The sequence below is a fragment of the Aulostomus chinensis genome, chromosome 10, assembly GCF_037954235.1.
Source record: "Aulostomus chinensis isolate RoL2024-O1b breed Wild chromosome 10, RoL_Achi_v1.0, whole genome shotgun sequence".
In the NCBI taxonomy this organism is placed as follows: Eukaryota; Metazoa; Chordata; class Actinopteri; order Syngnathiformes; family Aulostomidae; genus Aulostomus; species Aulostomus chinensis.
Window position 1 is genome coordinate 9,088,542 of NC_141329.1, and position 21,308 is coordinate 9,109,849.

General features: G+C 44.0%; 3 protein-coding genes across 4 annotated transcripts; 1 reads left to right on the forward strand and 2 right to left on the reverse strand.

The window, feature by feature from the left end:
• Window positions 1–223: 223 nt before the first annotated feature.
• Window positions 224–7,573, reverse strand: slc5a2 (solute carrier family 5 member 2). Its single transcript, XM_086215744.1, has 15 exons — window positions 7,475–7,573; window positions 7,333–7,404; window positions 6,419–6,523; window positions 6,260–6,319; window positions 6,078–6,182; window positions 5,885–5,990; window positions 5,158–5,238; window positions 3,317–3,546; window positions 3,051–3,186; window positions 2,754–2,861; window positions 2,501–2,651; window positions 1,542–1,710; window positions 1,224–1,439; window positions 1,004–1,139; window positions 224–934 (listed from the first exon to the last, which is right to left on the reverse strand). The coding sequence occupies exons 1-15, from the start codon at window positions 7,571–7,573 to the stop codon at window positions 735–737; spliced, it is 1,974 nt and encodes a 657-aa protein (XP_086071870.1). The 3' UTR covers window positions 224–734.
• Window positions 7,574–7,867: 294 nt separating this feature from the next.
• On the reverse strand, window positions 7,868–14,846 carry LOC147254321 (kelch repeat and BTB domain-containing protein 8). 2 transcript variants are annotated; one of them, XM_086215914.1, is made up of 5 exons: window positions 14,523–14,846; window positions 13,918–14,071; window positions 13,719–13,797; window positions 13,183–13,410; window positions 7,868–13,106 (listed from the first exon to the last, which is right to left on the reverse strand). In XM_086215914.1, the coding sequence occupies exons 1-5, from the start codon at window positions 14,604–14,606 to the stop codon at window positions 11,609–11,611; spliced, it is 2,043 nt and encodes a 680-aa protein (XP_086072040.1). In that variant the 5' UTR covers window positions 14,607–14,846; the 3' UTR covers window positions 7,868–11,608. The 2 variants fall into 2 exon arrangements, with proteins under 2 accessions (XP_086072040.1, XP_086072041.1); XM_086215915.1 differs by having other exon boundaries at window positions 14,399–14,846.
• Window positions 14,847–15,269: 423 nt separating this feature from the next.
• sars2 (seryl-tRNA synthetase 2, mitochondrial) lies at window positions 15,270–21,151 on the forward strand. The gene is made up of 16 exons (XM_086215923.1): window positions 15,270–15,610; window positions 15,917–16,012; window positions 16,184–16,213; window positions 16,306–16,446; window positions 16,531–16,585; window positions 16,683–16,746; window positions 16,970–17,075; window positions 17,152–17,199; window positions 17,782–17,890; window positions 18,435–18,480; window positions 18,572–18,659; window positions 18,747–18,859; window positions 18,948–19,041; window positions 19,989–20,081; window positions 20,167–20,232; window positions 20,852–21,151. Exons 1-16 carry the CDS (start codon window positions 15,335–15,337, stop codon window positions 20,990–20,992), a joined length of 1,566 nt encoding a protein of 521 aa, XP_086072049.1. The 5' UTR covers window positions 15,270–15,334; the 3' UTR covers window positions 20,993–21,151.
• Window positions 21,152–21,308: the final 157 nt, after the last annotated feature.

Genomic DNA, 21,308 nt, shown 5'->3' on the forward strand with positions numbered 1-21,308 from the left:
CAGCACATGTATGCCTATGATGACTTGAATATTAATGTTTGAAAAATTGTGATCTGACTCATTGTGACTTTTCATAAGTGTTATTTTTGTTAGAAAAGTTGAACTAACATTTCATAGCATTAGAGGCTGTAATGTGTTTATGTGGATGCACCTTTTAACTCAAATATTCTGCTTCTCACACCTCTCTTTCAGCAATGGAGCCTGCAAAGATTGACTTATCAAATTAGTGTGTAACAGTACACAGTAATGGCATTTTAATCTGATAAAACCTCAGACTCCCAAACACACAACTGTGATGTTTGAGAACAGTTAGTGAGAGAGACGGGAGTCACGAAAAATATATCGTTTGAACCAAGTGTTTTCCCAGTGTACACCATAAACGCACAGACTGGGATGTATGGGAGGAATTCAGTTCTATACCAAGATGGAACAAAAAGATAGAGATGCAAACTGTGACTAATTGTGTTTTTATTTTGACGGAGGAATCACCTCTAATTTGAATTTTAACAGATGGCAGCTAGTAATACAATCTACCTTTGAGTTATTCAAACAGACAAAACCCTACTTGAACCTTCGTTATTGGAAGTGCAGCAGGTTACTTGAAGTGTAGTAACAATTCATTACCAACAGATGGCAACAGTGCTATACAGTCTTTTGAAGGTTGCTTCTGTATTGTCCTCACAAAGTGATTAACCTTAATTACACCTCACATTTGCGGCACCTTTGCAGGGATTTTAAGCATAGTAACCCCACATAAAGACTGCTACTGCCATCATGATGAGAGCATTTGCATTCACAGCGTACTTCCTCGCAGGGTCCTCACTAATATCAGGCATCTGCGTAGACACCTCTGGTGCTTCTTGCTGGGAGCGGGTTCCTCCACCACAAAACCGGCCAACCAGGCCACAGAGACCAGACTCCTCCAACTCAGCCACTAAGAGGGAGCAACAGGTGTCAGCACATCCTCTGTTTGAATTTCTTTGGGCCATGTAATCTTACTCACCAGCATCACTGCTGTTATTTTCCCTCGTCCTTTCATCAGGCTCTCGGCCGGCTGCCCACCCTGGACTCTGCTGTTCTCTGTCCAAATCCACTCTTTCTTCTTTGGAGTGACGGAGGCTGAAGACCAGGCGATGCAGCTGAGAGAACAGAGAGGTCTTGGAATATCATGGACTGTCAGTGGAAAAAGAAACCTGACCGATCGTATGAAAAGAGTTCCTCACGTGTTGCTCCTCTATGGGCTGGCTGCAGTAGCTGACCAGCAACACCAGCACTGATGTACAGAAGAAGAGTATAATTGCAAAGTGTAGATAATGGATCCCACACACCAAAAAAGGACATTTAGAGGGGAAAATACAGCTGCCAGTGCCAAACCAGAACTCTGGCAACATCCGACATAGCCCCATCACCAGGCCACCCATGAGACCCCAGAATGCACCCTGAAGGTTAAAAAAAAAAAAAATAGTTGTGTTATTCATATACATTCAAAACATGAATGTAACAAGATAATAATGCTACCATCTGTGTATTTGTCATCTCACCGTTTCATTCACCCTCTTAACAAACACAGCCAGGAGGAAGACTGAGGCGATGGGTGGAGCCAGGTAGCTTGAGATCGACTGGATGTAATCAAACAGCTGACCACTCTGAGCTGCCTGGACCACTGGGATCCAACAGATGCTGACCGCAACAATGCACAGCACCCAAATCCTGAGTGTCAGAGGAAAAGACGAGGTGTAACATTTGTCTACTAACAGTACTGCTGCTGCTGATATCCAAGGTTTCAATGATGAACATTTATATTACATAAAATGTATATCTGAGTGGAAAGCTTTTATTATGGTAGGTGATCTCTATTATGGCTGTTTGGCCTGTGATAAGTTCTAGAATCTAGAAATACCAAATTGCAGTTGTATGCCTCTGCAAAGTGTAACTGTCTGAAAGCTCAAAAAGACTTTCTTTTGACCAACAAAATCTTTTCAGCTCATCTCAAAATTCCCCCAAGACATTCCTGGCATGTTGCATTTAAGAGAATAGGATTGAATGGCAGGCAACCCAAAAACGTAATGCCTGAAGCCCACAGCTGTTGCTGAGGCAAATAAAATAGTTTTAGAAAATGCTGATTATTTTCTTAGAACTCAAGATGGCCAAATTACTTTTTTTGTCTGATAAAAAGCCAAAGTCATGTTGGGTAACAGAAAATCTTCTTGTGGAGCCGGAATGGTTCGATTACAAGTCACACGTAAAAGTAAAACAGGAGCCAAGTCTTGCACCCTAAACCATAGCAATACCTTCATTTCGGCATGGAGCAACACAAGATAAGGCTTAATTAAGAATTTGAGGAAGCCATCAGCAGCTGCTGGTGATGCTGCGGTCGGACCAAACTCTACCCGGCCAATTGCACTTGAGGGATGAAGTCAACTCACTACAGTCAAACAGAGGAATGTGCTCATTGAAAATTAGAATGTACCATTTGTTTATTGTAACAGTGCATGTTTACCTGCCTACAATGAGGAGCTCGCGTTCGGTGGCTCTCGGTCTGATACGAGTCCAGATATCCATGGTGAACAGGGTGCTGCTGCTGTTAAAGATGGAGGCCAGAGAGGACATGAGAGCAGCCAGCATCACAGCCAGCATCAGGCCCCGCAAACCTGCACAGAATCGCGGTGGGTAGTAAGGTGAGATGAGGCTGACAGGGAGTATGTGGGTGTGGAGAGACATGAGGTAACGCCATCACCATTTTGCTTCCTTACCATTTGGCATGACTGACACAACCAGTTTCGGATAAGCAATATTTGAGCAGCCCACTTCCGTTCCACAGACTTTCTTACACACTTCAGGGACCACACAGCCCACCTCATCTACCCGAGGAAAGAAACACTTAATTTCAAAGACATAGATTTCTTCTCTGTTTTACAATACTGTCTTTAGGACCTTCCTCTTTGAGCTTTAGTCAGTCAACCGAAATGCAATTACTAGTAAAAACTGTTAAAAGATTTGTTTTAACCTCTCATCAAAAAGACAGTAAAGGAGGAGTGGAAGACACAGACCAGGGTACAGCACCCTGCTGATCATGCCAGGAAACACCATGAGGAACATGGGCAGCAGTTTGAGGTAACCACACATTATGCAGCCAGCCTTCACATGAGTGAGACTGCGAGCTGCGAGGCAGCGCTGGACTATCACCTGCAGAGAGACACAGGCAAGGTGGCCGGGATCAGTGACAAATCTGCTCACTTCAGAGGGATTCAACATGAAGTATACAGGAAGACAGTCAAACCACATTAGGGCTTACAGCAGTTTTCTGTCAGCTCACCTGGTCTGTGCACCAGTACCAGCCTCCCACTATAGCAATCCCAAACAGCACCCCCGGCCACGGCAGGTCACCTGAGGTGGGGTTTCTGAGCAAGCTGAAGGCATCCTGTCTGGGGGTGTAGCAGTTTGGGGAGATGTTGTAGCGATGTGGCTCTAGAGAGGACAAGTTACTGGGTATGGCAGAGCTGTATCTGGCCAGCAGAGCACTGTAGCCTCCGACTTCAGCAAAGGCTAGAAACAAGAGTTCAGTGGTTAGTGGTTCAGCTCAACCAAATTTTAAAAATGGCCTTTTTTTTTTTTTTGACCGGTGAAATCTTTCCATGCGTAGTGTTGATGGACATGACTCCTCAAAATTCGATTCAAACACCTACGAGGGTGCAAACATGCAAGCACCTCAGATGACATATGAGGGGGGAAAATATTTCCTGCAGCCCTTTCGCTAACTTTGCAGACATACTAATACGGTCAGTATCAACTAGATGCCTTTATAAATGCTGGCATAGAGCTGAGGTCATGTCCAATTGTGAGAGTGAGCTGAATTGTGCAGGTAGACAGGCAGATCAGTTGGGCACCCTGCTATGTACTTTCAAGGATAACATACTCGCCGTTTCACATCAATGCTAACAAGTACCGGTTCACATTAACCAATTAGTGCCGCGTTTCAGTAGTTGAGAGTACATCTGGGAGTTTACCTTAGAAAACTTAAAATACGATGATGTCACAAGAATTTTTTTTTATGTTGTAACTGCAACCACGTGTTAGTACAAAAATTGACTAATTGCAAACAAATATCGCTAGTTTCCAGTAATAAAACTGGGTAAATCAAGCCACACACATCTGAATGTAAAACAGTTATTCTTCTCAACTGCTAAGGGTTGGGTACCAAACACGGTTACTTTCAAGATGTACACCAATTCATATGTAATCAATCTGTTGCAAATTCTGAGAGTGCATCTGGGAGTGGACGACAGAGAAAGAGTTACAGTGTGAGTCTATGTGATGTCACTCAAATCAGACCACAGTCAGCAGTCGAGCTGAAAGCGTTCTCAAATGTGGTAACACTTTTCAAAACTTGATGCCGATATTCTGACCAAAATTTTATGATGCAAAAATTAAACCGTACCATACAGTGTTTGATGCGCTGAGTGCCCCCACACTAACCCTCAAACTGAACCCTCTACGGATTAATTTTTAAATTCAGAATTGACAGCTTCAGGTAATTAACCAGTCGGTTGGATAAGAGGTCGCTTCAGAAAATGCAGCTTTTTACACTGTGATGGTTGACATCAACTGAGCATTTTTACTAGCGAGAGTCAACACTGAGCCACTGGCTGCATCAGAATTAGATGCAATACATCACTGTTGCGTGTAAAACTATGTGCAGCGTACACGTTCTTCGCACCCAACAGAGTCCAGAGTTCCTCCGTCCTGACTGTTGCTGGGTGCGCTGTTAGATCAGCACTATCTCCTCAATGCATCACCAATTTTCAAAATGAGGTGGCTGTTTTTGCTCCCTCACTTCATTTTTGACCACTTTTATCTTGAGCGTTTTTTGACGTCATTGGATCTGACTGGTATCTATTCTCTTCTGACCTTTTATGAAATAAACAACGAGGTCGTAGTGTGGTCGGTAAGTTTGGTCCCTGCAGTGTCTGAGCACTAGTAGGCTGCTGTGGTCACATTAATGATTAGTGAGTAAAGTTGATCTATTCCCTGTTGAGAGTGACCAATATACAGAAAAACAGCAGATTTTTCAGGCAGAAAAAAATCGAATCAAAGATTAAAAACAACATTTTCACCAACTAAAATTTTTATTAGCGTGATCGTGTAATTTATACCTACAGAAGCCGGTGAGAACGAAGGCTCCAGCGACGATGACAAAGGTCTGAACTGTGTCAGTGTACATCAGAGCAGCCAGGCCACCTTTTAGCACGCACACACATACGCGCACACACACACACACACACACACACACACACACACACACACACACACACACACACACACACACACACACACCGGTTTGCATAGCTATCCTTATTAGGACATTCCGTTGACTTCCATTCATGTGAATATCTTAACCCAAGCCCTAATCTTAATCCTAACCCTAACCAATTGATGCCTAACCTCAACCTCATGCTAACTACAATTCACACCTTCACTGTAACTTTGACCAGGTGTTCATAAATTAAGTTCTGCCGCATTTTGACCAGTCTTTAGTCCCCATGAGGACTAAGGGTCCTGATAAAGTTAGTGTTTTTTATCAGAAAAGGTCTCCAAAAGATAACAAAAACCAAGTACACACACACACGTACACACATGCACACACACACACACACACACACACACTCACAGAGTTTAAAATACACACATTTTAAAAGGCCTGCAGCTGGTACGGAGGATGTCACAGGGTTTATTGAAACTCGTGCTCGAATTACTCCGGTGTCATCGTCACGGTATCGTAGTCAAGAGTTCTTTTCTCAGAATACAGGTTTTAAAATTGGTGATGCGAAGAATTTAACAGACAAAGTTGAGTAAATATCACACACACACACACACACACATATACCTGTAACAGTGTAGAGTGCTGTGATTAACAGGAGGGCAATAACAGCCACGTAAATGTTCCATCCTAATGCCTGCTGGATGAACACCGCTCCTGAGAACATATCCACCTGCAGATGCAGACAGAGGTAAAGAAAGAGAAAAGAGAGTGTGTTTCTGGAGAAAAGAGGTGTGTGTTCTTTGGCAGGTGGACTCACTGAGATCTTAGTAAAAATGTAGAGGAGCAGGGAGATGATAGAGAGGTAGAGGCTGATTCGATTCCCTCCAAACCTCTTCTTCAGGTACTGAGGCATGGTGATCACCTTTACAGGAGAGGACAAGTCATCGCAACAGTTACTGACACACACATTGATGGTTGAAGTGAGGCGATGATGTTTACCCCGGCGGTGAGGTAGACAGGTACGAAGAGCCAACCCAGCAGCAACACAATGAACAGAGCCTGAACAAACATAGAACACGTGACCTTTATTGATTTGCTGGTTCAAATCTCTGATTGATGCGGTTTGTTTAAACAAACATGACTGCAAATTTGACTTACGTTCCACTCAAACCCTCCCACGGCGATACCGCTGGCTGCCCCGGTGCCCGCCAAGCCCACGAAGTGACCACTACCAATGTTGCTGGCAAAGAGAGATGCACCAACCTAAATAAAGGAGAAAGAAAGAAACAAACACCGACTAAACGTCAAGTCCTACCCAGACAATAATGTCATACATAGAATAGAATGCAAAAATAATCTTTGTATTTTGTCTGCTTGTTTGTTGAGATCCAAAAGAATGTGGTCGTCTGGACAGTCCAATACTGCTAATTTGATACCAGCAGAGACATTTGCGAGTTAAAAACTGATAATATGAATCAATATTAATCTCTTTTCAAATTTGGCTCAAACATCCTCTTGGTCCGGAGGGTTACAGAGGAAAAGACTTTAGTAGTCAAAGGTCAAGGTCACTGTTTCCTCATATTAATGAGATATCTAGGAACACCTTGCAGATATTTTTCTTCAGGTTCAAATGTTCACTTGGACTTAAGGATGAAGCGATCGGATTTTGGTTGGTTAAAGGTCAAAGGTCAATGTCACTGTGACCGCATAAAATAGATTTCTGGCCACATCCCTAGAATCCACTTGCTATTGACAAATTTCAAACAAATGTTATGCAATGATGTTTCATGTTCAAATTGTTAAAAGCAGACCACCTCAATGTGACAGCATAATGTTCTGAAAAACGAAACAAACTTTTCTGGCCTTATTCAGTGCCTTGGTGTTTTTTCTTCATTACATTCATACGACTGCAATCTGTTTATTCTGGTTTAAAAGAAACACTCCAGTTGTCAGTACCCCTTGTGGACATTTTGTATCGTTTTTCTTTTACGTGCCTTATTATTAAGACAAAACATGAGCACTGATAATAAGAAGCAACTGTCAGAATGTATTTCATTCGTAGGGGAACTCACCGGCCACCAGGTCATAGTGCGTCCCGCCAGAAAATATCCTCCGACTGTCCCACGATTGGTCCGAAACATGGACTGGAACATTGAACACCATGTGTGTCGTTAAAAACTTAATGCAACATTTCCGCTTTTAACACAAACTCACCCAAATGCCCACACTGATGACCATGATGAAGTATCCAATAATGATGGTAATGTCTGCCGGATTATTGATAATCACTGTGTCTTGATAGGGATCATCCATCTTTCCTCAATTACACTTCCAAACTATTTTTTAAAAACTGTGAGAGAACAGTCAAGTCAAACGCCTACAGAATTCTAGTGGATGGTTGGATGGACACCAGGATTCGTCCAAGTTAGAACTTTGGCCCGTAGTCGCAATGAGCCGAGTCAGCAGGTTATTAATTAGACTAATTATCAGCATCAAACTGCAAAAAAAAAAAGTTTTACGTGCAAAAGTGTCAATGTGTGAGTCGTGTAACTGAAATAACGTCACCAGGGAAAACATGTACGCAAAAAAAGTTCTTTAATCATGTCATCACATCCACACATCTGTTTGCCAAACTTCATTTGATAGTACAAATGAGGGCAGCGTTACTCCTCTGAATAGGATATGTGTGCAAAGAGCTTGTGTTGAGCAGACTTCCGCCTCAGCATAGAAATCACACGCGCGCGCGCGCGCACACACACACACACACACACACACACACATTTTTCACAGTTCATACAAGTTGTAAGCACACAAAGAAAAAGGAACCGACAGTTCAAAGTGACAATTCAGCACGTCATGATAAATAAAACAAACACGAATTTTAAAATAGCTCGACCGCATGTTTGTCTAGTGAACCTTAGAGAACGTCTCTTCTCCTCCCCATCTTTAAATTGACTGTGTTGAGACACACGTCATATTCAGAGGCTAGGCATTCTTTCAAGATGAATAATGATATGTCCTTCTTCATGTAACAGCACAACAGAGATGAAGCATCAATCCATATCTCAGCCCCCACCGTGAGGTCCTTTTCCAAACATCAACGTGCTTGGACGGCATACTTTGAACCCACAGAGAAGGAGGAAAAAAAGAGCCCCGATCTATGACCGATGCCCCCTGATGTACCTGCTAATGACACATCGCGTCTGCCTGGTGAAACAGACCAAACACTGCAACGTTTAACTTCACCGAAAAAATACAAAATGCTAAAAGAAGCCCAAGACTGCAACAGAAAGAAGTCGTGAACGGAGTTGAGGTGTCAAAGTATCTAAACTGTCATTAGTCTCAGCAATTACAGCTGGGAAAGACACATCTAATCTGTCATTGCAGAAGGACGTGGTATCGATATTGTATCTTGGTCACTCGTTAATAAGTTATACCTAAAAACAAATTAAATATCTGGTACACAATGGTGAAAAAGACTAAAAAGAATAAATGTAATGTTCTCTTTGTCTGGCCTTGGCCTGACCGTCTTTAAATAATGCTCGTGTAATGAAATCCACGTTGGAAACACCCTGTGATGGAAGAAGTCAGGAACACTGGTATGACCTGGGAAATAAAGTCAAGAAAACATTTGCAAAATGATCCTGCCGTCAGACACAGCTGGTGGTTTTCTTACTAGGAAGTATGAGGATGTATTAACAGGAAACAGAGGCTTACTGCAAAACACTGTGCTTACATCTTATTACATTAGAATGTTAGAATTGAGTATTGCCCTTTACGTCTCTAGCTGTTAGACGGAACTGTCTAATGCCGCCCTGCTGGATGTCTGCAGTCGAGCTTTTCACAATGGTTCAATAAATAAGGTGCAAAGGCTCCGAGCCACCTACATTCAAAAGTCCTATAACTGGAAAAGCTGAATACAAGACTCATTTTCACACAGCTGCTGAATTAGGTAAAAACGCTCGGATTGTTCGACACCCATGCATAACTTTAGCTCTCTTGTTGTCATTTTGGGATCTTCTTGATGATTTCTAATATGAATGTTAACAGGCACCTGCCGGACCTGTGGCGCGGCACGAACGTTTCCAGAAAACATGACAGGTGATTTTCCGATAACAAAAATATGTATAGACATATTGATCGTGAAGGTGGTTTGATGATCAAATCACAGCTTTTCACATTATCCCAACCCATGTTCACGTCCCCTTAACATTTCCTTTTTTCAGCATATTTATCGAAATGTATTCGTACCACTAGAATAAACATAAAATACAGATTTTAAATGATTGTGTCATTTATTGCAACACCAGTAACATCCATGTGAAAAGGAACTGTGCCCCACACTTAACAAGTGATGGCGCCCCCTGCAGCAACAACTGCGACTGAATCCCTCATCCTGCCGGACGATAAACAGGCAACAATTCTGGACTCTTCATTTGGTTTCTTGAGAGCCATTTGACATCCTGCTTCAGGATATTCTGGTTGAGAGCAGAATTTGAAGTTTATTCAAGTCTTCCAGGTCCTGAGACAGCAAAGCACCTCCACCACCATCAATGACTGTTGTTGCATCTTATTTTGCAGCGTTGCTAGTTTCACATCTGATCCAACAGGACCCAAAAGAAAGTTCCAATTTCACTTAATCCTTCCACAGAAAATTTCTGGTCTTGAGGATCAACGAGATGTTCCTTGGGTTCTTTGGAGTCTTCCCAAGATGAGTCATCGATAAACCTTCTGAGGATTTTAGGCATTTCTGAATTTGGAGATATTAAATCCTGCTAGAAATAGCTGTTTTACCTTTCCAGACTGCCTTTATTTCAGTAACCATCCTTCTCATCTCTTCTGATTGAGGCATAGTGGCACTCTGCATGTTGAGAGCTTCAAGTGTACTTCACATCCTTGAAAGGTTTCTGTTAAGCATTGTTAAGATTCAACAGGGAAGGCAGCAATCAAGCCGGGGTACATCCAATCTACTAGAACTCAATTACCAACTGCATTTGGCTGATGGGTTCATTTACTAACTAAGGGGCTGAGACTTTTTCCACACTCGGATCCGCTTGGTGTTGCTTAAATCTGAATTGATCATTAAAAAAACAAAAGAAAGTGTTCTTAGTTTTCTCAACAGTATCCTCGTCGTAGTAGAAATATGCGGAAGCACGTGTAATGAGGAGAGGGGCCCTTCTTCGACTGGGCAATAGGGCTGCACGCTTTTGAAAAAAAAAAAAAATCGAATTGCTGAATTACTTTGACCGATATTGCAATATGATTTGCTTTAGTAGAGGGAATGTTAATTTTCACCGAAAATCCTATTCAAATGATAATGACGTCATTTTTATGAGGATCTGTATCTCAGATATTTCCATACGCCTGTAGAATACGATGTGTTGGCAGGACGTCTCTGCAGCACCACAATGTTTCATTTAAAACAGTATTATGACCAATTTTGCTGCCTTACTGAGCAGGTCACTGAACGTAAGCATAGTCTCCACCGAATGAGGTGATAAGGAGCTGCCATATTCAGGAACAAACTCAAAGTAGTGTGTAGAAGACGATAATCGTCGTCGTCGTCTGTCAAAGCGCTGGCACGGATGGGACAGTCGTGATGCTGTGGTGGATGAATTCAGTCGTCAGAGAAAACGCACCGAGGTTGCGCGCGGTTAGACTGACGTACTCTAAAATCTACGTTTCAAACGTACTTTTTCAATCCGTCATAGAAGTTGTTCGATGATGTAAAAGAAAAGTGAAACATTTGCAATAACGTGTGTGTCTCAACTACCTGGTGCTGGCAACGTTGAAAATTAGGGTTCAGCGTCAATCACATTTGGAATGTTGGTACGGTCACTGGTGCCTAGAATTTGTTCCCGGTACCAATTGTACTTTTTAGGGTACTTTTACTATCCCTACAATAACAAAAATGTAATTTCAACTGTAAAAATTAAGTCCAAATGTATCAGTTTTGAGGTATGCAGACTAAAATTCAGTGCTCTCTTCAGCTTTTAGGTATTCTGTATTTGTGTTTGACCATGTTAGACGTCTTATCAACTTGCATTTCACCATGCTCATATTCCAATACTCTCAGTACCGACTGATTTCAAGAGAATCAGTAGGAATAATTCTTGTATACATTCAGGTGTGCGTAGCCTGATCCACTCTGATCCATTCTGCCCCTCAGCTCTCTGCCTGTACATGTGACAGTCCACTAGAATAAAGACATGTCTGTGTTGAGACCATCTTTGTCCTTTGGTGAGAGTTTTCCTTGTGAATTTATGTTAACACCATTATTTTATGCGAGGCTTTTCACAGAGGCTCGTCTTTGTGTCAGATATACTGCTGCTTTCAGTCCCAGTCCAACTAGTCGTCTACCTTCTTGCAGTTTTCTTTGGCTCGTCTCAGTCTGGACAGGATGTGTTTCTTAGGGAATTTTAGAGTGGTGCACCCGAACTGACTGACCCCTCCAGTGTCACCAGGTAGTTTTTCACGCCGCTGGACCCAGCTGCGCCAGCCAGGCTTCCAACAGTAAACACTGTCATAGAACCGCGAGCCGTTCTCCCCACCCAATACATAAATCCTTCGTTTCCACCTGGCCACACCCCCAGCTGCAATCCGCCGTGGCAGGCCGGGGAAAACCACAGGGCTCGGGGCTCTGTCACTTCCCCCACCTGCACCCCCTCGCTGCTCTGCGGAGACCATCACCCCTCCCCCTGTCACCTCCCTCTCTACTCCTGACCCTCTGCCCTCCCTGAAAAACAGCACACGGCCAGTGGCGTCTAATGTCTCCAGGTTGGTGTAGTTTCCATCTAGAAACTTGGTGGTGTCCCTCATGTATCCTCCTATGGCACAGACTCCTCCTCGCACTGCTACGCCCCCAGCTAGGCAGGTGGCACCCGAATCCAGCGCCACACGTGTCCAACAGTCTGTCAGGGTGTGATAAATAAGCACCCCTGAGTGGACAACAGCTCGGTTCTGTTCAAGTGTGGTTCCACCCAGTAGGTAGAGTCGTCCACGAAGTGCAGCACAAGCAAAAGCACGTAAGGGGAGTGGTAACCGTGGCCCGGGAGCCCACTGAAGTGTAGCCAGCTCCAGCATCTCACTCGAGTCCAGCAGGGCAGAGCGGTTACTGCCGCCCAAGGCATAGAGGGACTCCCCACAGCCAAGCAAGCCTAGCATAGCCCGCGGTTGGACCATTGAAGGCCGCTCTATCCAGCGGTCCAACACAGCGTCATATTCATGCACAGCTGCAGATACGGAGCCTGTCCGTAGGATCCCACCAGCTACAAACAGCCTGTCACCCACAGCGGTACAGCCGGGACTGACCAGCGACCCCAACGCTGCCAATTTCTCCCACTTCCCTGTCCGCGGATCAAAGCAGTCCACTGTGTAGTCTCTTGAAGCTAAATTCTCATCTTCCCGAGGTGTCAAGTCCACACAAACTATTTTCTTCTCAAACATTCCCTCCCGTGGACGTAGAGGCCCCCCAAGGCCCTCACCAGCTGCAGCGGGACCCAATTCCTGACTCAATCTCCGACTCTCTTCTTGTGAAAGCAGCCCTGGCCGCAGGTGGTGAAGAAGGGCTGGCATGTGGGCGTAGCGATCCAATGGTTGGTGCTCTGCCCAGCGACGAGCAGCATCATAAACCTCCGCCTCGGAATCCACCCCCAGCCGGTCAGAGCTCAGGAGGCTGCCTAAGGTGCCATGGTCAAGGAGGAGGAAATCCTTCTGGCGGGCCACCCGGGGGAAGTGCTGGGCCACCAGCCTGAGAGAGGCGCGCAGCAGCAGTTGGTCATGGTGAGAGCGTGCCAGTGAGTACATCCCTAAGCAGTTATCCACAGAGAGGTGCTCAAAGAGAAATCTGGATAGACAGGAGGAATGAGATCATAAACAATTCACTACAGCATTCAAATAAATGAGATTACAAGCATGATTACCTGGAGCACAGATCCTGCAGGGGCATGACTTGAAGCCGGTTGGCGGCAACAAACAGATCTTCTGCTGTGTCTAGAGAAAGCCCCGCCTCACCGGTGTACACAAACTGGATGACAGTTTCCATGACAGATGGCGTCACTTCCTCCAATCGGATCTCAGTGAGGCGTGACTCCACCAGAGGACTGGTAAACATGGCACGGAAATATGGACTCACAGCAGCTAGGAGCACCCTGAACAGAGAGAGATGAAGGAGAAAGTCCTTCAAAAAAAATAACTTAACTGTAAAACCGACTCGTGCTCCCAGCAGACCCTCCGGTCCCAAAACAAGGGCTGCAAGTGACTTTTAACAAGATCAGAAACAACAGTCCCTGCTTCTTCTCAAAGGTTAGATAGTCTCTACCATTCTAACAGAAATTGTAGTTGTTCCTTATAAAAAGCAAGACAAGTACATAAAACAGTTGGTCATCTAAAAATGTTGACTGAAACCCTGGTCGACATGCTATTCTCACTCTGGATGCCTAGGTTCCGGCTGGCATACCTGTGACACATGAACTTCTTGCCCTCTACAAGTAAAGTAACATCACAAAGCTGCTGAGCATCCAGGAGCTGCTTCAGTCCTGAAACAAACAAGAGAAAGACGGTGAGGACAGAAAGAGAGGACAAATCAGTGGAGCAAGAAAGGAGGATTACAGAATCTACATTTGATGGAGCCTCTTCTCCGTTTCCATCATCCTCACCATGTGTGATGTAGTCTCCCAGCGGCGTGGTGCTGTCATCGGGGAAGTCCTCCTCCTCGGAGTCACTGTCCGATAGAGGCTCCCCACCTCCGCCGTCCCCATCCTGCCATGGCTGGGGACGCCAGGTGACTGTGCCGCCCCGCACAGCATTCATCTTGAACACATGTAAAGTGAGAGAAGGGTTTGCATGTTGACCTTTGTCTGTGCAACAGTCAGAATAAAGCAAGGATAATACCAATCAATTGCTATTCTGAACAAGGGTCAAAAGTATGGTGCAGCTTAAGTTTAGGGAAAGATGTGTTTTTTCTGCAGGTTTGCTCCAAACCCTCATTACCTGTAGGTTTCCTTTAAAAAAAATAAAAATTTAAAAAACTACAATTAAGACATAAAGAATGTCCTCATATCAGACTAGCACTAATACATTTTAAACAGTGTTGTTGCAAAATGAGGTTAAAGCTAAAGTTGTTGTAGCTTAAATCACCTTTGCTCTTCTTCTCGTTTCCACCGTGAAGGCTGGTTGGGTCTCACTTGAAATGGGAATTTATGAGACAGTTTGGTGCCGGTTAGCTGTACCCTAGATACCCGGGATACTACCAGACCCTCACCGGGGTTTTCTGCTGGTCGTCCGGGCAGAGCTGGATGTCTCGTCCGGCCTGCGGTGAAGACGCTTCAGGCTGCTCGTTGCTCATCCAGCCCAGCTCGCAACATCACCACTATCTGACGGACCAAAAAAAAAAAGAGCTCTCGGGGGCACAAACCTCCTCCCGTCCGAACGCCGCTGGTCGTGACACACTTCAGTCCACCATGGCAGTGAGCGAAAACGTCCGGTTCCAGGATGACACAAAGCAAAGTGGAGTTTCTGAAGATGTGGGGCAGGAAATTAGAAGCCAGTTCAGGTCCAGTCGGCCGCACTTGTCATGTCTGAACCGGATCACCGCAGCGCTTTATTTCCGCTCCTCTGATTGGCTGACCTTTGGCTCGTGACGATGCTGAGCTTGGAGCAGAGTCATTTTCCCTCACTTCTATTTTATTATTATTTTTTATTTTCCAATCCCTCCTTCAAAAACAAACAAAAATCCAAGAATATACATCAAATCAGCTCCATGCATATTTAAATTCAGAAACGTAAAACAAACAAATCGAATTTATATTTTGATAACGCTTCCGGAATACTCATTTCCGCATTCATGTTGATTTCATGGAGTTAGGAGCTCATAAAATCAGTGTGTATAACCGCGTGTATTTATGAAGAAAGCAATCATTAATTGTTAAAATAATTTCCATTTAATATACGCTTTATCCAAATTTGAATACATGCTTATGACTGAGGCGTTGAAACTGATGGCAGTATGATTCTAATGAGCTAGTGGCTCTTTATCCAACGGTCCCTGAAAGCAACACTAGCCATTCTACAAACATGGCGACCTGCATCGGCATGGTTGCTAAGGCTGGATCCACTGCGCTGGCTGTGGTCATGCCGGCGGTGAGACGCTATTCCAGGCTGAGGACAGGTCAAGTAATTCCTCACAGACTTTGTCACGGAATTAGAAGCAGTTTGTACGAGATCGCCTGTGAAGGCTACATTGACAATCCGGACCTGGACATGACGGCGGTGTGTGAGGAAACCGACAAAGTCATCACGAATGTGGAGAACAGGAAGGGCGTGCTGCGGGGGGACGATATCAGGAAGATTGTAAGTGTTGCAGTGGGGGTCGTAGCCCCCGAAAGAGAATAGTACATGCAGATAGCACCACGCAAGCGGTCAACTCCCCCGACCCCTCATTCCGCACCAGATAGGGGGACAGATTTTCATTTTATGATATTAAAGGCGTTCTCTTTTCTCGCTGTTTCTCATCTCTGTTAACAACAGATGCAACGAGATTTAGCATCATCATAGTTTGGAGTGAGTCCTGGTGCAGTGTTTTACAAACATGTCTCCACGTGTATGCAAGTGTGTGTGTGTGTGTGTTTTCATTGAATATTATGTCTTATGTTTCAGGTGTGCGTGTGGCAGCAACTCCAGGAAGTAAAAGCTGAAATATCTGCGCTGGATCGGCAGAAGAAAGAAGTCAGTGAAATCATCAGTGCGCTCGTGGTCAGTAAAGGTCAAAGGTCATTCCTGCACGTCTCACAGTCACAGTGACGTGTTTATAATTTTGTTTATAGTTGCTTGTTTTTAATGTTGTACAATGTATTGATGCTGGAACGCTTTCAAAGGCAGCCTTGATTTGCGTGTGTTTTAAATAAATCCATGTTTTTCTCTCAGATCCAGAAAGACAAGAACACCCTCACCAGTGTAAGTTTGCCACTTCAGACCCTCATCTCTTCTATTATTTTCTTCTCAGTTGGCATTGGTGCTGTTCTCAATCCTTGTTGTTCATTGTGCAGCTTCCAGAGTACAACCAGGCTCGGCAGAAGGGTCGAGAGGTCCGCAGCCGTCTGAACCAGCTCTATGTGAGGGAGGCTGAGCTGGATCAGGAACACTACAGACGAGCTCTCATGCTGCCTAACAACACACACCCTGATGTGGTGAGATAACCTACTGACAAATTCATCCAGGGTGTAAAAGTTTACAAAACCTGTTAAAATTTGAAATCCTCTTCTCCTGTTCAGCCCATTGGAGACGAGAGTCAGGCGAGGGTGGTGGAGCTGGTCGGACAGAAACCAGGTGACTGATTGGATCTCTGCCATCACCGTGTGGATGAAATGATTCTCAACAGACAAGAGTTTAAAAATATGCTTTTTTCCCCCCTTCTTTCGTGAAGAGTTTGACTTCAAGCCCCGGAGCCATGTAGAGCTGGGGGAGCAGTTGGGTCTCATCAGGCAGAGGTGACTCTTCTTAACTACTTGCTCCACTCGTTCATCCACTTGCCACACACATTCTGCACTTGTCTCTAAAGCAGTGGCTACCTTCTCATGGACGGCAGCAATGTGTTCATGGAGTTGTCCCAAGATTAGATTAGATGTTAGTAATTTGAGCATAAATAAATTTGCACATGTAATATCTTAATGCCTTCGCTGATTTATTTTGTCCCTCCATTTTGTCTTGCAGGCATCTTGCTCACGTCTCAGGCCATAGAACTTACTATCTGAGGGGAGTGGGGGCTAGACTTCAGACTGCGCTCCAAAATTTTGCCCTCGACACTCTACAACGCCATGTGAGCATGTGAGATCATAGATACAAGTGAAGCAATATTGCAATATATCATTAACTTTTTTTATTCACGCTTGCAGGGCTTCATTCCTATGGTTGTACCTGACATACTAAAGGCGGCAGTACTCGTGAGTATCTGGTTTAGAAAGAAAAAAAATACATCATATCCTACACAATAAATATTAAATGACATATTTTGCTGCTTGGGCAAAGAACAATACATGTCAATGACGATGATAATTGATAGAGCGCTTTCAAGGGACGATTTACGTTATAAAATAAGGACTCCGAATAATGTACAATTACAATAAGTAATTAAAATAAGACAAAGTGACGTAAAATTTGTGAAACATTAAAATGTACGCTTCTGACAATCATTGTTCGAATTGTAACAATTTCAAAGTTTTTAATCTTTCGCTAAATGTGCTCTGCTGTCATGAACAGCAGCATTTGACTTGCCGGCCCTTTGTTCTAACTTACCCTAGCACAAACAGCTAGCCTGACTTTGCTAATTTGCCAATAAGATCTACTTTGCAGCGTCTCCAAAGCCATTAACAAGTTAATTGTAACTTGATCAGTCCATTCATTCACATCGATTAGATACTTTATACGCTGTCACTTCTGTTTCTTCATTTGAGTTTTTTCTCATCCACATTCATATTTGCCCTGTCAACATCCTCACCTCTTCCTTTTGTCTGGTCCGCCTCCAGGAGGGTTGTGGCATGCAGCCCAACACCCATCACTCTCAGGTCTATTCACTGGACCCGGCTCGTTTCCCAGACCTCAAGCTGGCTGGGACTGGAGAGGTCGGAGTGGCAGGTGAAACTCTCCCCATCCTTCTGTTTCTCTGCAGTGCGAAACGGCTAACAGGGTTGTTTATTACCAGTGCAGCTGATTACATCTACAGCGCTGGTGCTGATCATTCTTCAGAGATGGTAGTAAGTGATGCTAATATTCATCCTGATAAATGACATAAAAATGAAAGAGGCTGGGAGGGAGTGCAGTTAATGTGCCCATATCTGAAGCAAGTAAATACTTTTGGTGTCCACTTTGGTTAAATAACGGTAATGTCTATGCAAAAAAAACAACAAAAAAACCAGCAGAGGGAGCGTATAGAAAGAGCAAGTGGTCTCAGAATGAGTCCCACCCAAAGATGCATTAAATAGACGGCCTCAACCACACAGGGATGTGTAAATGAGTTACAGTCCATTGATAAGTATTTATCGATAGATTATTCCATGACAGTCATTAGGAGGACAGACTCTGAGCGCTCTCCGTGGTGCTGATCTTGTCACTGCGGGCAGACGCTGAATATAAATATCACATGGTGGATAAATCCTTGTGTGATGCGTCTCCTCTGCAGGCTTTTTCATGAACCACGCAGTAAACTGGAAGGATCTACCAGTCAGGTACAAAGCCCCCCCTCCCCCACAGCCACTCTCAGTTTGTCATATGTTTATATTGAAGCTGGCTGATCTGATGTGTCGTCTGCCGCTGCAGGACCGCGTGCAGCAGCACATGCTACAGGGTGGAGACGGACACGGGCAGAGAGAGCTGGGGCCTCTACAGAGTTCATCACTTCAACAAGGTCAACGATAAGAGTAAATTAGCAGGTCAGAGAATCAATTTTGAAAATGATGAACGCGCCTGATGAGTTTTGAATGTGTGTCTCCAGGTAGAGATGTTTGGAGTGACAGCAGACGAAACAGGAAATGAAAGCTCTCAACTCCTGGAGGAGTTTGTCTCTTTGCAAAAACACATTTTTTCTGCACTTGAACTACACTACAGGTCAGAGCAGAAGTCAAAACGCCGCTGTGTATTTCTAAGAAATGCGTCAGTCGTGGCTTTTTAAAAGGTGCTCTGTTGCTGCTCTCAGGGTGCTCGACATGCCGTCTCAGGAGCTGGGGCTTTCAGCATACAGGAAGTATGACATCGAAGCCTGGATGCCAGGGAGGAACCGCTTTGGAGAGGTTAGCATCACTGAACCGCTACTCCTATTTCCTTATTTCTCCTTTATTTAGAGTACCCCAAGAGTCATTAGTCCACACAGTTCAAGTTAATAACCACCTCATCTTTCGTCAAAAAGTGGAAAATTCACTCCATTATTTGATGTTGTATATTCATTATTTTATTAATAAGCCAAACCAGAACTTTGTACAGTTTAGAAATAAGAAGGTAAGCATTGAACATTACTGCTCTCATAAAACAGAGGGGGAAATGGGAATTTTTTATTTTTATTTATTTTTTGCCCTCAGTAGCCCCAAACCCACCAGATTTAAACACTATATGTCCTCCAAAATTGCCCAAAAATATACCGTTTGTCATCCACAGAAGCTGAGGTAAAAAAAAAAACAACCCAAAAAACTTAGAATCCCAGAAACTAAAAGTTTACATTTGTTTTCACCATATCAACATTACTCTTGCCCCCATTAAAAATTTCAGCTAAAAATACACGATTGGTATTTGCCCGATTCTGTAATAAATATGCACTTCTTCCCTTGTCAGCACAACTGGAAACCGTGATAGATTTGTCTGAAATCATTGGTCATGTGACGTAAGGTCAGTGACCATTCGGATGAATTGTAGCCAAATGATTTTATAAACATCCTAGTTTGCAGATGTAAAAATGTTGTGCGTATGTCCCCAGTATCTTTTGTGTTGTACTGCAGAGACAACATTTTTGGGTTCTTCCTACTTCTAGTTTAGGCTTTTTTTCATAAAAGGTCGAGTACCAAGACTTTTTATTATTTTGAAAAATTGGCCCAGATTGAGTAAAAATATGGCAGGAGCAGAAAAACACCTGGGATTCTCCTTGGCTATCGGAAGGTTAAGAGGTTTGCTCGCTGTGTGCATGGTTATGCGCCAGTTGTACGTTGCCCTGGACTCTCACTGGTTCTTCCTGCTATAAATGTATCAGATATCCAGTGGTTCCAACTGTACCGACTACCAGAGCCGGCGTCTCAGCATCCTGTATGAGCGAGAGGACGGCAGCATGCAGTACGCCCACACAGTAAGACTGAGGCAATACTGCTCTACATTCTTGATGCTAGTGCTTCCAGACGCCTCCACCGTGTGTTTATTTGTGTTTGTTTTAGGTGAACGCTACAGCATGCGCCATCCCCAGAACTATTATTGCTATTCTGGAGACCCATCAGACCAAAGTAAGACTCCAAGCTACAGGCTATCAGTCAAATATCACTGGATGAGTTCAGAGAGGTCGTTTTGTGCGACTAAATATGCATCTCAACTTGCACGTTTACTGATGTCATGTCAACTACACAGGCCATTTTTCTTGTAAAGACACATTTAAACTAAATGTGTAAAACTGTGGACCTTCTTCCTGTTTAAAATGTGTTTTAATCCTCTCTTCCATCAAAACATAACCAGCCCATCTTCCCCCACAGCAGGTGTCTTTGTGTTAAATGGCTCCCCCTTGTGGCTAACTGACAAACTACAGCATTTAATGAGAAGAACTGAAATTACACACATGGTTCATTACAAGAGCGGCACGGTGATGCAGTCGCCTCACAGCAAGAAGGTTTAAAGTTCCAGTCCCGGCTCGAGCACAGTGTCTTTCTGAGTGGAGTCTCCATGTTCTCCCTGTGCCTGTGTGGGTTCTCTCCGGTACTCCAGCGTCCTCCCACAGTCCAAAGGATAAACAGTAGAAGACGGATGGATGGATGGATGGGTGGATTACTGGGATTCCATTTTCAGCGCTATATATATATGTATATTTTATTCAAACTTTATTCACCATGCATTTCTTCTCCACTTCCACAGGAGGGGTCGGTGCGTGTTCCCAAAGCTCTGCAGCCTTATATGGGTCTAGAAGTGATTCAGAAGCCAAAGTGGACTCCTCTGAAATACATCGGTCCCAACCAGCACTACCGCCCCCCCAGACCAGCTCCCAAAACCAGATGACACAGATATAAGAGCAGCTCTGTCAGGCAACCATCCATTTGAGCTGATGCGCGATATTCATGTTGCATATGAGCTGTAAACTGTGCTTGAAATGAGGCATTATGGCGGTACATCTCATCTCTTATCTGATGAAATAAAACATGTGTATGCTGGTCTAAATATGTGTGTGTATGCTGGTCTAAATATGTGTGTGTGGAATGAGGAGAAACATATTTAGCAACACTAAAATCAGTTGTTGTTTTTTTCAATTGCTTGCAGCCTAGAAAGCGATCCTGATACCCATGATGGCATGGTGACCTTTAGACATCTTTCTAGA

Bases quoted from the DNA above. Each gene is read 5' to 3' on its own strand.
- LOC147254321 (XM_086215914.1), bottom strand. From the start codon at position 14,606: ATGAGCAACGAGCAGCCTGAAGCGTCTTCACCGCAGGCCGGACGAGAC. The intron at 14,072-14,522 runs GTGAGGGTCTGG...CATGTGTTCAAG, and splicing joins ACGACCAGCAGAAAACCCCG to ATGAATGCTGTGCGGGGCGG. The intron at 13,411-13,718 runs GTATGCCAGCCG...CTCTCTGTTCAG, and splicing joins AAGAAGTTCATGTGTCACAG to GGTGCTCCTAGCTGCTGTGA.
- slc5a2 (XM_086215744.1), bottom strand. From the start codon at position 7,573: ATGGATGATCCCTATCAAGACACAGTGATTATCAATAATCCGGCAGAC. The intron at 3,187-3,316 runs GTGAGCTGACAG...GTCTCTCTGCAG, and splicing joins GGTACTGGTGCACAGACCAG to GTGATAGTCCAGCGCTGCCT. The intron at 1,140-1,223 runs GTGAGGAACTCT...CTGTTCTCTCAG, and splicing joins AGCCCATAGAGGAGCAACAC to CTGCATCGCCTGGTCTTCAG.
- sars2 (XM_086215923.1), top strand. From the start codon at position 15,335: ATGGCGACCTGCATCGGCATGGTTGCTAAGGCTGGATCCACTGCGCTG. The intron at 15,611-15,916 runs GTAAGTGTTGCA...CTTATGTTTCAG, and splicing joins GGGACGATATCAGGAAGATT to GTGTGCGTGTGGCAGCAACT. The intron at 19,042-19,988 runs GTTAGCATCACT...TAAATGTATCAG, and splicing joins GGAGGAACCGCTTTGGAGAG to ATATCCAGTGGTTCCAACTG.